Source organism: Pongo abelii, chromosome 2, assembly GCF_028885655.2.
Source record: "Pongo abelii isolate AG06213 chromosome 2, NHGRI_mPonAbe1-v2.0_pri, whole genome shotgun sequence".
In the NCBI taxonomy this organism is placed as follows: Eukaryota; Metazoa; Chordata; class Mammalia; order Primates; family Hominidae; genus Pongo; species Pongo abelii.
The window spans coordinates 139,245,293-139,262,898 of NC_085928.1; the positions used below are offsets into that span (position 1 = coordinate 139,245,293).

At 45.5% G+C, this 17,606-nt stretch overlaps 1 protein-coding gene across 2 annotated transcripts in view; it reads left to right on the plus strand.

Annotated features, from left to right (window-relative positions):
* Positions 1-3,365: 3,365 nt before the first annotated feature.
* COLQ (collagen like tail subunit of asymmetric acetylcholinesterase) overlaps positions 3,366-17,606 on the plus strand; it is a 75,000-nt gene continuing 60,759 nt past the window's right edge. For both annotated transcript variants that reach the window (XM_054552573.2, XM_024245291.3), the window contains exon 1: positions 3,366-3,598. In XM_054552573.2, coding sequence (XP_054408548.1) covers positions 3,493-3,598 — 106 coding nt within the window. In that variant the 5' untranslated portion in view covers positions 3,366-3,492. The remainder of the gene's footprint in view (positions 3,599-17,606) is intronic.

Genomic DNA, 17,606 nt, shown 5'->3' on the forward strand with positions numbered 1-17,606 from the left:
GGCTTTCCAATTTAGTATTCTATTTTGAAGAGCAGAAGCATTAAAGTTTTTATAATGTCCAATTTAATTTTTTTAAATTTAAGATTTGTATTTTGCATCTTATTTAAGAAATCTCTGCCCAACCCAGGGTCACTAAGATTTTCTCCTGTTTTCTGCCAGAAGTTTAATATTTTAGCATTTACAATTAGGTCTGTGGTCTATTTTAAAATAATTTTTATGCATGGGGCAAGGTAAGGGTTAATCTTTATTTTTATTTGTTTGTTTTGCATATGGAAGTCAAATTTTTCCACCACCATTTGTTGCAAAGACTGCCTTATTCTTTCTAGTCACTGCATAACATTTTTAATGGATGTCCCAGGATTTATTCTACCAATGTTTCATTCATGGACAGTTAGGCTGTTTCCAACTTGAGGCAACAATGCACATCCTTGCACCTAAACCACTGGGCAGTGAATGAGTATTTCTGAGAACTTCGGGGTCAGATGGCATGTGCATTTTAAGTTTAATGGGGCCAAAAGATTGTTTTCCAGTATACAGTCCTGCCTACAAAGTCTGAGAGGGGAGACTCTGACTTTGAATGGCTTTATTGGTGTGAGCTTTTCTCAAATCTCAAATAGTTTCCTTCTGGACAAATCTAATAGTCTATGTTATTAGATTCTGGAAACATCAGAGCCCTTCCAGGAGGATTTGAAGAAAGATGATAATTTCTGTCTTGGTCAGTTAGGGTAATCTTATAAGAAATAGGCTCATAAAATATAAGATACCTAAGGAAATGGAAATTTACTAAAAATTGTTTAATAAGTATTGGGGCCTTATAAATAACTCTGTATTGGGGCCTCCTCAAAGGGTGGAGGCTCCTGTAGTAACTTTAGATCAGCAGTGACTCATTCTCCAGTGACTTGAATTATAAATTTAGCCTCTCTGTCTGCAGGTCCTAATTCAAGGTGGCCATCCATAGTCCCTCTCACGCTCTCACCATACTCACCAAAGCCCTCCCTTGAATCAGGTGCAGGCCAGCCAGCTGTATGTGCAGAGGCTTCAAGGGGTGCTGGGGAAATGCAAGTTGTGCAGAAAGCTGGAGCATAAAGTTATGCTACTTTTGTACATTCTTCTCTTTTCATCCTATCCAGTGGTGTGATTTGATCAAAGTAACTTACATTGTTGAGGATCTGTTAGGTGACAAGGACTGTCCTGGGGGCCTTGAGAGTACACAGAGCTGTGGGATAGTCCCCTATCTTTAGGGATGTTAATGCCAGCTAAATAGCAACACAAGGTGGTGTTCAAAAACAATAGCAGCAGGTGTCACCGGTAGGACATATTGACAGAATTTGTTCCAAGGTTATGGTCAGTGGGTGAACTCTTTGTGCTGAGAGAAGGAAGAAGTCACACTGGCTTTGCAGAGGAGGAATCTGAGCTAGATAGTGAAAGTTCATATTCTGGCACCAAGTTACTCAAAAGATACCTTCCTCCCAGGTAGACTGTACCTTCTCCAAGCCACCAGAAGCTGGCTGCTGGGGCTCCAAAAGTTAACAAGAGTGAGCCTGAGAATGTCCTGATTGGGTTTGGCCAACAATCACAGCTCCTTCTTGTAAAAATTTTGGGAGCAGCTAAATGGGGATACCCTCTCTTTAATCTGTCCTGTAAATTTTGAATGTAGTTCAAGTATATTTTTCATGCTTTCAAAAGCTTTCCTCATCAACTCTGTATCAGTTAGCTATTGCTGCCGAACAAGTCATCCTAAAACTTACTGGTTTGAAACAATAGCCATTTTATTTGCTCATGACTCCGTAATCTGGGCTGGGCAGTTCTTTAGAGGGTCTCACTTGGGGTCACTCCTGTGGCTGGCATCATCTGAGACCAGGACAGGGCTAGATGTTCCAAAATGGCCTTACTCGCCTGTTGATGCTGCATCTGGGATAGTCAGAACAGCTGGAGGCTGGCTGCTTCCCCCTCCATGTGGCCTCTTCAATAGTCCAGAATTATTAAAGTGGCAGCTGATTTTCAAGAAAAGGCAAAAGCAGGAGCTGCCAGGCCTTTTAAGGCCTAGGCCGGGAGATGGCACAGTGTCCCTTTAGCCACATTCTATTGGTCAAAGTAAGTCACAGAGCCACCTCAGATTTAAGGGAGGGGAACTAGCCCTGCTTTTTGCTGGGAAGAGTGGCATGCACACACTGGGATGGGAGGATTTTTGGAGGCCATCTTTGCACCCAGGCTACCATGGCTCCCTTGGGTCTCCTTTGTGCTGTTCCTATGTGCAAGTTCTAATCCGTGTAGGATTCATCCCCATTACCTCACTTAACTTTCCAACAAACCTTTAAAGGGAACATTGTCTCCATTGTATGGATGAGAAAACTGAGGCTTAGAGAGGTGAGCTTGTCCACTGCCACTCAGAGCTGAGAGTCAAGCCCAAGTGTGGTGCTACAGCTGTAAAATATTGCTTTATACCATGCCCTGACCCAACTCCACCTTCCCCATAATGAGCACGGGGGCAGGATGCCCACCCCAGCGTCCAGTAACTACCAGACTGTTTCTGAGTTAACTCCTATGAGGCATGTAATATGTAAATTAAAGCAAAATGAACAACTCTGTGAATTATTATTTTGTTTTAGTCATCTAATCATCTCTATAACAGGCTTTTATAAACTCATAAAAGGTATTAAGAGTGTGATAATTTTTATTTGAAGAATTTTGTCTAGCCAAAGATTAAGTTAATGATGTTATTTTTCTGAATATAGTTTGATAAAAATCATTCACTTTTCTATCCTTTTACTGTTTTCATTTATTTTGCCTTGCATTGAATCAAAAGGTTGCAGCTTTTGGAGAGAGAAACACTTTTTCACAGAGAAAGCTGTTTGGAAATATAAACTACTTCCTTCCTCCTTTTTATTGGATGATTAAAGAAAAAAATTAAAAGTTAACTTTACATTTGTTACACAATGGGTAAAAATGTCACAGGCTGACAGTGGAGGGGTTTTTCTCCATGAAATTTGGTTTGAATCAGGAGAGTTGTTTCTGCCCAGTTCCAAGCAGGTAGATGGTGGTGCATAACCAATTAGGAATCTCTCTGCTCTTGAGGACTGCCTCCAGTGAACATCTGAGACTTGGCTGCCTTCTCATCACCTCTTCACTAGCCACTTACTTCAGTCTCCAAAAAAGAAAATTTTGACATCTTAATTTTAATGTGGGCATTTGATATGGTGCTTGAGATAAATATAACTCTATGTAGTATGGAGACAGTTTAATGGGAAATGGTTGGCATTCTTTCTTGGTAAAGGCATGGGGGACAGGAGAGGTGGGGGAGGGAGAGAGAGAGGGGGTGAGGAGGAGGGAGAGGGAAAGAGAAAGAGGGAAAGACACACACACACACACACACACACACACACGCACACACACACGCGCGCGCAAACAGCAGTGAGGAAGAGAAAAGCAGAGATAAGCAAGGCTCCACAGCAGCCTCCTTTCTAACCTGACCCTCGCCAGACCCTGGCCAGCATGGTTGTCCTGAATCCAATGACTTTGGGAATTTATCTTCAGCTTTTCTTCCTCTCTATCGTGTCTCAGCCGACTTTCATCAACAGCGTCCTCCCTATCTCAGCAGGTAAACGATGGCCACAACTTTCCTCTCTTCCATCTGTCAGGGGACAGGGGGAGGAGGGAAGATTGTTTTGCAATGTCTCCTGATGTTTTTGCCATTCAACTCTTGGTGGAGGGAGGTTGGAAGGGAGACGGCCGCCCCAGCAGCTTCCTGTCACCCAAGCTTGTCTCGGAAGCCCCTTCTGTCCTTGTTCCAACCGGCTCCTACCTGGCTGCTCAAAGCAGAGACGCTTTGAAAAATGGTTTCTGCCTCCCCTACTTCTCCCCATTTGCTGCATGATTTCATCTTGGTCAGGAATTTGGGAGAGCTTAAAACAGACAGAGGCATACAAGTAATAGAGAAGTGAGTCTCAGATGTTTCTATAAATACATCTCTGACCTCTTCGAAGGGGGCTTGCCTCATAGGGGCTATTGTGGAGTAAACATACCTCTTTCCAGACCCAGATAGCATCCATGGCCACAATAGTCCCTCGAAGGGAAAATGCAGGTGGCAGGGGCCGGTGGGGTGGGGGGTGGGAGCGGAGCGGGGGGGCAGTTGCAGCCTCAGGACTAGGTTTTCCCTTTCTCCAGCCCTGTCTTCCTGGGTGCGACTTCTCTTCAGCCTCAGACAAGGCAGCTGGAGGTCCTAAGAGAAGCGAGCTTTCCAGGGAGAAGTGGAGGGGGTTCCACAGTGACAGCCAGGTCTGGAGCTGAGTGTGTCTGCCGGGTATGAGGCTGGGAGATTTGGGGAAGGGGCTGTGTCTGCCAGCCTGTAACCTTTTCTGAGGTCACCAGGCTGTTGCCCTTGTCCTGTCTGGTCCAGAGCAGGGGAAGTATTCGGTTACTAGTATGACCTATTTAAACCTTTCTGAGGAAACTCAAATGTTTCCAGAGGGCTTGAAGGAGGCAGGCAGACCCTCACAGCTCCCCTCAATTCACCTCATTGACCCCTGACTCTCCCCAGCAAAGTTTTAGTTATGCCTCCAACATGAGTCTCATAAATACTTCAACTGAGACAGAAATTTCACTATCACTGCCTTTGCTGGAAACACAGAGAGGGCCAGAAATGCCAGGCTCTCGGAGAGGGCACATCTCTGAATCCAGCTCCCAACTGCTGCCCATTGATAAAAACAGCTCGTCAGCAAGTTGTGTAGCCAACGTTTGTGGGCCGTGAGGGAGTGACTCAGAGACTGGTGTGGGGCTAATTATAAACGTGTGAGAAACAGAAGGAGGTGGGGGCAGATTTGCGGAGAATTCGGGAGGGTGGGCAGGAGAGGTGAGTGGTGGTGTCACCGTGGGTGTGTGCCCACATGCCCCTGCAGATTCAAGTTAAGAGCATCAAGCTTCTTCTAGGAGTGAGTAGTCATTATTCAATCCCCAGTTCAAGGGAGAAGCTTGAGAGTTAATTTGGCCTAATTTGGTGGTTCTTAATCATGTTTCAGTCACGGATTCCTTTGAGAATCTGCTGAAGGTTAGGACTTAAGGAAACTCGGTTTTCTGATTCTAGCCCTGCCTCTGATGAGCTCCCTGACTTCTGAGAGACAGTGGCCTTACATTATAAGCACCATGTGGGCAGGGCCTGTGTCTCTCTTGTACCTTACTGTTTTCCCAGGGTCAGAACAGTGCCTGGCACATAGTAATCAATAAATATTTGATGAATGAATGAATAAAAGCTTCTCATCTACAAACTGGGGTTTACCATCATTTTGTATTACTTAATTTAAATAGCACCAAAGTGGTTAAGGAGTTCAGAAAACTAGAGAGAAAAGAACCTCTGGTTTTCTTTTGAACTCTTTGCCTTGGAGAGCACCCTGGCACAGCATAGATATCTCTTAGGTAAGGTTTTTGCAGACTGTACCAATCAGGGCAACAGCAGGATAAAGAAGCAACTCAGGTGGTTCAGATGAAAAGATCTGAATGAAGGGATCACTTTGAGAGGTGTGGGTGGGGTTAAGGGAACCAACAAGGAATGCTGAGGCACCTAGAGATTAGCAACTGCAGTACACCTTTACCACCCTGTGCTTGAAAAGGCAAGAGGGGCAAATAGGAAAATGGATCCCAGGGAGATTTGGAGCCTTGGAGGAGGGGCCATCAAGCAAGAGCATTGGTCATAGAGGGACCTAAAGCAGGGAGAAAGTGAAGGAGAAATACACCATCTTCTCTCTCCTCCCATCCAAGCACCTATTGGCAGTGCCTCTCATTGGCCAACCCAACTTGAAGCCAGAGGGCAGAGCATGGAGGTCAGGGACTGGAACACTGAGGGCAGAGAGCCAAAGGGAGGGTTGGGATGGAGAACAACCAGTGCGCACATCCACAGGCACTTCTGGCTGGGAATGTGGTCATTAGACATTTGGGAAAACAATGGAATAGACCTAGGGGGAATCACTAAGGTAACCAGCTCAGTATCACAAAGATATGTTTTCTCCAGTGGTCACTTGGCTTTGTCCCCCTAATTTAGTCACCATGGCTTTATGATAGCACAGTTCAGAAATAAACTTAAGCTTTAAAAAAATGGAAACTGTTCCTTGTAATCCTTTGGAAATATTTTCCAACAGTTTGAAAACAATGTAAAATATTGTATATTCAGAAGCTTACAGACTCTTATTCTTCTGAAGATAGGCTGTGTATACATAGAAAATAAGGGCAACCAGGAAAATCTTTTCATTCTATGCATTATAACTTAATGCGTGCCTACTGTGTGCCTGGCACTCTAATGTGTGCTTCAGGGGACACGGAGACAAGTAGGATGTGGCCTCTGCTCTGAAGGATTCCATGATCACCTGCTTTTGAAACACAGGTGGCATGTCGTAAATGCCCCGGAAAGGGATTGTGATGGAGGAAGAGCTCTCATGGGCCTGTAGGCCAGTACTTACCTTCATAGATAATCCACTCCTTCACTGTCTTCAGGAAAGACTGTTCCAGCAGTGCCATACACAGCACCAGCTATCTGGATCAGAGGTTCATTACCTGGCAACCTCCTCTGCTGGTCCCAGAGGAGAACCAGGAATGGAGCAAAAAACATCAGAGGCCAGAACTGATGATAGAAATGCCATTGCTAAAGCACATAATATTTGATACACACAAAACTATTTCAGGCCTTTACTCTAAGCCTATTAACTCTTATTTTGGACACCACTCTAATAGACATAGATAGTACGTGACTTGAAAGCTGGTGATTACACATAGCATATTAAATTGGGGAGGGAGGAGTTGCTGCTTAAGCTAGACACAATGACAGATGATAAGAATGATTACAAGAAAAGCAATAAAGAATTAGGAAATGGGTCTGAGATTTCAAAAAGAATAGTAGGCCAGGCGCGGTGGCTCATGCCTGTAATCCCAGCACTTTGGGAGGCTGAGTTGGGTGGATCACCTGAGGTCAGGAGTTCGAGACCAGCCTGACCAACATGGAGAAACCCCCGTCTCTACTAAAAATACAAATTTATCTGGGTGTGGTGGCGCATGCCTGTAATCCCAGCTACTCAGGAGGTGGAGGCAGGAGAATTGCTTGAACGTGGGAGGCGGAGGTAGCATTGAGCTGAGATCGCGCCATTGCACTCCAACCTGGGCAACAAGAGCGAAACTTCGTTTAAACAAACAAAAAATAGTAGACTAGAGCTACCTCTAGAGCCTCTGCTCTGTCTGTAACCCCTGAAGGCATCACTGACTACAGCACATTAACTGGTTTTCATTATGATCAGCATGAATGGTCCAATGATGACTGGATTGTGCCTACTTTATCTTGCTTAAGAAGGTAGATAAATGCCATTTATATATTAGAATGATTTCTACTGAACATGGCAATTATTAAGAATGCCAAGATTCCCACCTTTGGTGTATTGCCTTAACCATTGGTGGGTAATAAACCACCGTGACACTTGGTAGATTGAAACAACAACCATTTATTGTTGAAATTCATGTGTTTGTGGGTAAACTGAGGGTCAGCTAATCTAGCCTGGGTTTGGCTGGCCCTGGCTGGACTCACTTATGGGTCTGTGGATTGACTTTGCTCCAGTATCCACCCACAGTTGTAGCTCAGTAGTAGTACAGTTTCCAAAATGTGGAGGCACAGACACAAAGACAATAATATTTACTGGAGAGCAGGCCTTCCACACAGTTTAATTTGTGTAATTCTCGCAGCACTCCTGAATGGGGGCAGCACCACTTCCCCTTTCAGATGAGGAAATGGCAGCTCAGAAAGGTTAAGTGACTTGCCCAAGGTCATGCAGCTGTTATGTGGGAGAGCTGGAGACTAAGTCCAGGGCTTTCACCAATATAGACCAAATCTGCTTATGGTTTTGGATAAATAGTGATATTGGCTTTTAAAGTCCTGTAGGCTACCCTCCTATCCTCTGGAAACTTTCCTCTGGATTCTTTTTTGTTTGTTTGTTTTTTTGAGACAGGGTCTTGCTCTGTCGCCCAGGCTGGAGTGCAGTGGCGCGATCTTGGCTCACTGCAATCCTCCGCCTTCCAGGTTCAAGCGATTGTCATACCTCTGCCTCCTGAGTAGCTAGGAGTACAGACACGTGCCACCAAGCCTGACAAATTTTTGTATTTTTAGTAGAGACGGGGTTTTGCCATGTTGGCCAGGCTGGTCTCGAACTCCTGACCTCAAGTGATCCGCTGGCCTTGGCCTCCCAAAGTGCTGGGATTACAGCCACCATGCCTGGCCTGGATTCTTTATTTTCCATTCCCTCCTACTTTTTCCTCAGGATATCAATGCCCAAAGCTCTAGCAAAACATTGAATATTGCTTTATATTAAAGTGTGCATGACTTGCCAGGGTACTGATTTATCTCTCCTTTGATGGTTCTTGAATTTTAGACAAGATCGGGCACGTTCAGGGTGGTATGGCCGTAGACCAGTTCTTGCATTTTAATGGAGGTTAAGGCTCTAAGCTAAACAATACTCTAGTGAAATGGTGTCAACCAGGGTGTTTGGGGGTGGGGAGCCAGGGGAATCCACTTCACAAGCCTTCCCTTTAGGCATTGTGAGCCAACCCCCATCGATGCCCCTGCAGACACATGTGGCTTCCTTCATTGAATACAGGATTTTCCAGGAAGGCAGAACTCTCCAGGTGATGTTTGGGTCCGGGTCTCAGAAACCAGATGGTGAGAACACCTAAATCCAGTCCTGTAGAGTGAGATCAGATGGAAGGATGTGATTTCTGTCTGGGTACTGGAATCTTCTCCTGTTGCCTGCTGGGATGTAACCCAGGGCAGGCATTTTGTGGCCTGTAGGGCCTGATGTCCAGCCCCGTGCTCCCCTGCCTGGAAGCCAGCCAGGCCACCACTTGGGAACTATCCATGTTCTTGGCACTAGATTATGGACCATTTATTTGTGTCTGATGCTGATCAGCTATTGTTTAATGCTCCGTAATGCACTTGCCAGCCATCTCCTCCGATTTACCGCCCCATATTTCCTATGGATAATAAAATCAGAGAGGATTCTTAAATTAAAGAACTCTCTAAGGGGTCCCAGGCTTCCTGCCAACCCCATCCCAAGCCTCTGCGTGCAGCAGTGGGCTCATGTCCTGTTCAGACACAGAGAGGGGTGGGTGTGAGAGATGGGAGACTTTCCCTTCTGATAAGCTGGGCCAACCCCCCACCTTACTGTTTGCCACACTCACACCTCCTTTTTCAGATCCACAGCCACCACTGCCACATCCATACAAAAACAATACAGCTCCAGAGTGAACAGAGAGCCGCTCTGGCTTCGATGAGATACCAAATAACCTTGTGTCCCATTTTCTTTATTTTATTTTTTATTTTGATTTTTTTTGAGACAGAGTCTCGCCCTGTCACCCAGGCTGGAGTACAATGGCACAATCTCAGCTCACTGCAACCTCCACCTCCTGGGTTCAAACAATTCTCCTGCCTCAGTCTCCTGAGTAGCTGGGATTACAGGCGCCCACCACCACACCCAGTTAATTTGTATTTTTAGTAGAGACGGGGTTTCACCTTGTTGGCCAGGCTGGTCTCAAACTCCTGACCTCGTGATCTGCCTGCCTCAGCCTACCAAAGTGCTGGGATTACAGGCATGAGCCACCGCCCCTGGCCCCCATCTTCTTTAAATGCAATTCAGTCATAAGTACCACTTGTGTTTCTCCTATGGACTGGCACCAATGATCCCACAAGCCTCTTGTTTTACAAAGCACTTTCAAAACTGCAGTTGTCTTGCTCTTCACAGTAGCCCCTACTGTGAGGGGTCCTGGGTGCAAATTGTGCCTCCCTTGGTTATGAACTGTGTGATGGTGGAGAGCTCATTTCAGACAATGAGCCCCAAGTTTCTCATCTGAAGAATGGATATAATAGTCTCTGTCTCACAGAATTGTTATGAGGATTTATTAATTCAACAAACATTTCATGAGTGCCAACTATATGCCTGGGGATATGCAGCAGTGAGCAAGCAGACAAAAATATCCCACCCACATGGAGTTTCTGTCATCTCTCTGAGAGGAACTTATCCAGTCCTAAGAGATGAATGAAAGACACGTGGGACAGAGACGGAGTTCATGAACCAGCTGCCCAAAGACCAAATCCAGCCTTTATGCTTAACCCTTAGAGTACTAAAGGCAGGGGATGGTGATTTCTAAAAATTGCCTTAGTGGCTAACATTTAAAAATCGAATGCTTTAACATTAAAAAAAAGTATTTCAGATATCTATTTAGCAAAAAATAAAATAAGATACAGAAGCAAACATCTTGAAAAGCAGGACAAGCTGCTGGACACACATTCTGGCCATCACTGGAATGGAGCTTCTCCAGCTCACCAAGTCTGCTCTTAACCCCCGTCCACCTCCCTTACTACATCTACCTCTCTAGCCCCCTCTGGGCATGTGACTCTGGTCTCTGGGACCAGGAGCCCTGCTGGCTTGGCCTCTGCCTTCCCCTTCTTCAGCATCTGTCTAGAGTCCCAAAGTTCTGCACAGCTCGGTTTGAAAGTCAACATTCTAGATCAGAGAGTCTCAAACTACAGCACTGGTTCCCAGCCCTGGTTAGACAAAAGAATATGCACCCGGGTTGCATTATGAAAATCCAGAGTCCAAGCTGAGCAGATGAATTAAATCAGAATCTCTGGGGTATTGGATCAGGCATTGGGAATGCTTAAAGTCCTCCAGGTGATTCTAATGTCTGGCCAGGGCTAATCACTGAACTACGGGCAGCATGGAAATCACCTGGAGGGCTTGTTAAACTGCAGACCACTGAGACACACCCTGGGAATTTCTAATTTAGTAGTTCTAGTGTGAGGCCCAAGAGTGTGATGCTGTTGGTCCGTGGACCATGCTGTAAGAGCCTCTGCTCTAGCTCACCTCTGAGTTCCTATATTAGTTTCCTATGGCTACTGTAATAAATCATCACAAACATAATGGCTTAAAACAGCACACATCTATTATCTTATGGTTCTGGAGGTCAGAAGTCTGAAATCAAGGTGTTGGCAAAGCTGAGCTCCCTCAGAAGGCTCTCGAGAAGCATCCATTTCCTGCCGTGTCCAGCTCTAGAGCTGCATTTCTTTCATTCTTCGGTTCCTGGCCCCTTTCTCCACCTTCAAAGCCAGCAGCATAGCATCTTGCTTCAGTGGTCATATTACCTCATTCTGTGTCAAATGTACTCTGCCTGTCTCTTATAATGACCCTTGTGGTTGTATTTAGGGTCCACCCAAGTAATTCAGGATAATCCCCTCATTTTAAACTTCTTAATTTAATCACATCTACAATGTCCCATTTTCCATATAAGGTAACATTTACAGGTTCCAGGGATCAGGATCTGGATATCTGTGGGGGCCGCCACAGGTTACCTAGTTTTTCCACTAGGTAAACAGACCCACAAGTGTTTTGTTAAAGTGACATCAGAATCAAAGGCACAGGGATGTGTACTGTCTTCATTTGGGTTCCTTCTCAGAAGCGGAGCCTGAGACAAGGATTTGAGTGCAAGTAGTTTATTTGGGAGGTGATCTCAGAAGGGCAGTGGGGAAGTGAGACAGGGAAGAGAAGGCAGTCAGTATGGAGTGTGTTCAGGAGCAGGTTACTGCTATGAGCAACTGGGGCTCAATTCTACTGGGGGCCTGTCTACTGGGAGACAGGCAGGAGACTGGGATATTTATCCATCAACTCCTGGGGATTTTCACCACTCTTTTCTTCCTGCTTACCCCAAACAACTTCCCATGGTTGGAGAAGCACTCTGGCATAGACACAAGACCCTGAGGTGGGAAGCTGAAAGCATGAGCAGGATCGACGAATGGGCAGGATTGATGAATATGGGCAGGAAAGTGTCCTCTGCTGTAGATAGTATGAGAGACCAGCTGTGTCCTGCTGGCCCTTACACAGTTCCTTGCCTCCATCGTCCCTCTGGACAGTAACAGTTATAGCTCAGCAGACCTTCCCTGCTGGGATGCAGAAGTTGGGATCCAGTGGGCCATGGAACCACCACTAAAAACACTAAAGTTACCTTTCATTGAGTACTTTCTAGTCGCCAGACTCTTGACACATATTATATTTAATCTTCACAACAATGTCACAAAGTAGCCATTAGTACCCCTATTTTACCAAAGAAGAAAGGAACATTCATAGAGGTGCAGTCACACAGTGCCTGGGTCAACATTCTACATCAGGACTTCTGACCCCAAACCATGACAAAGGCAGAATCAGAGTGGTTAGGAGTAGGGCCTCTGGTGCCGCACTGCTGGAGTTCAAATCCTGTGTTCCTTTAGCTTTGTAACCTTGGCAAATTATCCTGTTGGTGCCTCAGCCTCCTCATCTATGAAATGGCTGTAAAAACAGGATTTCACTCCCAGAGAAGTCATAAGGATTAAGTGGTCTAATTATGAGCATAAAGTACTTTCAATAGTGCTTGGCATACAATGTGTGATATATACATATTTTCTGTCATTCTTTCCAGAACCTCATGGTGTCTCTACACATGGCAAGAGGTCACGATCTTTTTCCATAATTAATTGTGTCAAAAGGCAAAAATCCCAAATACAACCCAAAGAACTTTTTGCTTAAAATATCCAGTGGGTTACGGCAAAAAAGAAGAGACTCAGCTTCCACCCACCTTGCATTTATAAACCAGCCCCTAAAGAAGGAACACGTTGCCCAGAGAAGGAGGCTTCTCGTGGTGACCGGCTTTCCCAGATGCTTTAAAAATACACCTGGCCCTCTTCCATCTCCCAGCCTAGGAGCATTTAGCTCCATTCAAGCCCGCACTTATCTCTCATGGCAACCAGCATAAACACAGGCATGGGGCGCGTGTTTGGGAGCTGGCGACAGCTGAAGGAGAGGCCTCGTGGCTGCTACAGGCTTTGCACCATCAACCAGCTGGGGGCTGCAAATGAAAAAAGAGAGGAAAGAAAAGAAGGAAGCATCAGTGTGAGTCAGGCAGGTTCCTCCCTCCCAGGCATCCCACACTTTCCTCACTCTTCCTTCTGTACCACTCTCCTCTTCCTATGGGTGTCTTTGAGAAGTTTGGAGAAGGCACCAGGAGCTTTCCTGCTGCTGCTGGGAGTTCTCTCCTGGGACCATGCTCCACAGAGGACTTTCCAGGGGTTTTGGGCCTGGCATGGGGCTTCTTGGGGACCCAGGAAGACAGGGAATGGGGCGACATTGGCCATCCTACTTGGAGAGACTTTCCTGCCCACCTGCTCTTCTTACTTCACTAGGATTCTGGGTTTGTTCCAGTGTTTGGACTTGTCCCCCGTATGAGGGGACTGTCGGGTGGGTTATGATCATGAGGAGTTGAAATTGGACTGCCCTTTGTGTCCAACAGGGCCAGCTTGGCTTCTGAGACCATCCTTACTGGGATGGACCTCATGGAGTGGCCCCCAAAAGGTTTCCAGATTCTCTGTGGTCATCTAGAAATGAAATTCTCAACCACTGAGCACAGTGTCCAGGACTTAGGGAGGCTCCAGGTGAGGAAACAATCTGTTTTCCTTCTGTCGATCTCGAGAGCTGCGTGGAGCAAGGTCATGGTAGGGAACCATCTTGGTGGAAAACACAAGAGTCCCCTGTCTCTAGAGAGCAGCAGGGCCCTGCAGGAGCAGTGTTGGTTGGGTGGTTTGTCCCCTCACTCTTCCTGTCTGCCAGTAGAAAGTGAGGATTGAAGGGCCGAGGTGACTTTAGGAACAATCTGGGCCCCAGAAATGCTTTCCCCAGAGTATCTGAGGGAAATGGTTTATTTGCCTTTCTTTTCTTTTCTTCCTTTATCTGAGTCCGCTGCTCTGGCCGTTACTTCCCTCTGCTGTGGAGTCCTGAGAATAAGAGTGCATTGGCTGGACAGGCTTAGGAGCTGGCTGCCCTGGGCATGACTGCCAAGATTATTTTGTTCATGTCCAGTAGAAAGTCATATGGAGACATGTAGGCAGGGGGTTGGCCATTTGCCTGTTTACTTGTGTTTTTAGACAGACTTGCAGCTCAGTCCTTAGGAGTTCGGGTAAAATTAGGACACATCTATAGTGTTGGACAAGTCATTTGCTCTCTTATAGGACCCAGTTTCCTCATCTGTAAAATTAAGGGGTGGACCAGACTTTAAATATCCTTTTAGACTTAGACTTTCCCTGACTTTGTGGCTAACATGCTGTTTGCAAATTTACAGAATTAGCACCCGCACAAAGAAGGGGTCTTGGTGTGTGTTTCTCTTCTGAGCATTGGCACTGAGAACCCATTATGTGAGAGTAAAAGGCATGGAGTTCCCATTCACACAGCTCTGGACTTGAGTAAGTCTCTGTAACCCATTAGCTGAGAGATCTTGGCCATGTGATCTTTGTTTTGGTTTTCTTCCTTCCTTCCTTCCTTCCTTCCTTCCTTCCTTCCTTCCTTCCTTCCTTCCTTCCTTCCTCCCTTCCTCCCTCCCTCCCTTCCTCCCTCCCTTCCTCCCTTCCTCTCTCTTGCTCTCTTTCTCCCCTCCCCTCCCCTCCCCTCCTGTCCCCTCCCATCCTGTCCCCTTCCCTCCTTGTCTCACTCTGTCATCAGGCTAGAGTGCTGTGGCAATCACGGCTCACTGCAAGTCTCCACCTGCTGGGCTCAAGGGATCCTCCCACCTCAGCGCTCCTTCCAGTAGCTGGGATTACAGGCACATGCCACCATACCCAGCCAAATTTTGTATTTTTTGTAGAGACAGGGTTTTGCCATGTTGCCCAGGCTCGTCTTGAACTCCCGGGCTCAAGTGATCCACCTGCCTTGGCTTCCCAAAGTGCTGGGATTATAGGCATGAGCCACTATGCCCAGCCACGGTTTAATTTCTTAATATTTCAGTTTCCACATCTGTAAAATGGAGATAATAAGAGTCTCCATTTTAGATGGTGATGGGGATAAAATGAGCTAATACATACAGAGCTTTGCACTGCACCTGACATACAGTTTGCTCTCAATTACTGGTTGCAACCATTATTCCAAATGGTGGAGAGAAACTGGAATTCAGCCACTTGCCTCCTCCTGGAATGCTTCATTCCACTATCATCCCATCTGCTTCTTTTTTTTTTTTTTTAGACAGAGTCTCGCTCTGTCGCCCAGGCTAGACTGCAGTGGCGCAGCGCGATCTCGGCTCACTGCAAACTCCGCCTCCCGGGCTCACGCCATTCTCCTGCCTCAACCTCCTGAGTAGCTGGGACTACAGGCTCCCGCCACCACACCTGGCTAATTTTTTTTTGTATTTTTAGTAGAGACGGGGTTTCACTGTGTTAAGCCAGGATGGTCTCGATCTCCTGACCTCATGACCCACCCACCTCAGCCTCCCAAAGTGCTGGGATTACAGGCGTGAGCCACCGCGCCCGGCCCCATCTGCTCTTATTCGGTGCTGAAGATTCCAGTTTTAGAATTAAGAGTCTCCATCTAAAGCCTGAGGCTGAGTTGGGGACATCCCAGTGCACAGGCTATGGAACCGGAGGTCTGGGTTCAGAATCCCAACTCAACAGGACCTTGGATATCATAGAATCAATTTTCCTCACCTGGAAAAGGGGAATATACAATCCATGACGTCATTGCGAGGATCCAAGGAGAAAGCCTGGGAAGGGCCCAGCTCTGGGCCTGGGTCAGAGAATGTACTCAGGAATTACTGTTGTACTTTGAGGGGCAACATTTGACTTTCAGGACATGGGATGCTCACACCTGAGGACAACACCTTAGCCATTCTGAGTTCTCAGTAGAAAGGCCTGCTAACCAGCAAAGTTCACAGGCAGGAGCTCTTCCTTTGGCTGTGAAGGAGAAAGCTTCTCCCCTTCTAAGACAGGGGTGATCTTAAGAGGAAACCCCACAAGGCACTGCAATTCTGAGAGTGTCCACTTTTTGGAAATTGTGTAACTATATGCAAAACCTAGCAAGAAGACAAGCCACTTAACTGTATCCAGTTCATCCGCATCAGAACAGGCCCTCTGTCCACATGGCATCTGTCTCGCATGCTTCCTTTGAGGTGACAATGGCCATCAAGTCACCAGGCCTGCCTAGTGCAGGTCCTCCTGGGCAATCAGAGGAAAATGATTAAATATGAGATTTTCAAGTGGAATGCCAGCGAATAGTGGCTGATTTGACATAGATGCCCAATTTTCTGGCCATATACCCATCTGCTGCCACTTTGCATTTTGCTCAATGTTTTTTTCTAATTGAAGCAATAAAATCCATTTGAATTGATTAAGATCCTCCTTCTTCTTATAGTTATTATGTATGTAATTTTTTTATTTTTAGTAAAGACTGGGTCTAGCTATGTTGCCCAGGCTGATCTTGAACTCCTGAGCTCAAGCGATCTGCCTGCCTCAGCCTCCCAAAGTGTTGGGATTACAGGCATGAACCACTACAGCTGGCCTGCAGTGTGGTTTTAATTTTCATATAATGAAAATTATATACAATTTATAATATATAATTTAATTCTTATGTAATGAATGAGACTGAAAATTTGCCCATTTTTCATCTATCGGATGGGCAAAATTCAAAAGGTGTAACAGACTGTTGGTGAAGGTGTGTGGAAACAGACACTCTCATCCACTGCTCCTAGGAGGGCATGTGAATTGATGGGGGCTTCGTGGAATTATTTGATGAATAATTTGATGAATTATTCACTCGTCAAACCTGGCTTTCCGTCTCTAGATTCATTATGATCATTACTTAATATACATAGCATTTGAGATACTTCCCCTCAATCAAATGACCAGTGTTTATTGTACCGCCTACAATATCCTTGGCTACTTGTTATACAAATGGTTGGAGTTTGTGTGAGAGCAAAGCAATCCAGACAAGGAGACAACCCATCTGTGTTCAAGTCAGACTCTACCATTTACCTGGGCACTTATTTGAGCTTCAGTTTACTTATCTCAGATAAGTAATGTTTCAAATGAAGGCAGCATTCCAGTTGTAGGCCGATGCTTAGCATATAGTGAGTGCTCAATACGTGTTGTTGAGAGTTGTGACAGCTGGTGTTGGCAGGCTACCTAAGGTAGTTTAAAGACTGTTTTTGTGTTCTGTTTTAGGCCACAGGAAAACACCAGAATAAGTTACAAATGAATTAAGATTTAAATATAAAATATGAAACTATAAAATTATTAGAAAAAACCTTGGGAGTTTTTTTGGGTAACTTGGGTGTGTGGAAAAACCCAGAAACCATAAAAGAAAATAATTATACATTAAATTCTGCTACATAAAAAAATAATGTGTAGCAAAAACAAACTCAAAAGGCCAAAGCAAACTAGGGAAAATATTTGCAAGCCATATAATAAAGTGTTTCTTTCCTATATATAAGAAAAATAATGTAAGAGAAAAATTGACAACCCAATGAAAAAAATGGAAAAAGTATAAATGGCTTCAAAGTGTTTGAAAATATTCTCAGTCTCATTTACTATATGAGAAATGAAAATTAAAACCATGCTGAAGGCTAGGTGCAGTGGCTCACGCCTGTAATCCCAGCACTTTGGGAGGCTGAGGCTAGCAGATCACTTGAGCCCCAGTGTTTGAGACCAGCTGGCCTACATGGCAAAACCCCATCTTACTAAAAAATACAAAAAATTAGTTGGGTGTGGTGGCACACACCTGTAGTCCCAGCTTCTTGGGAGGCTG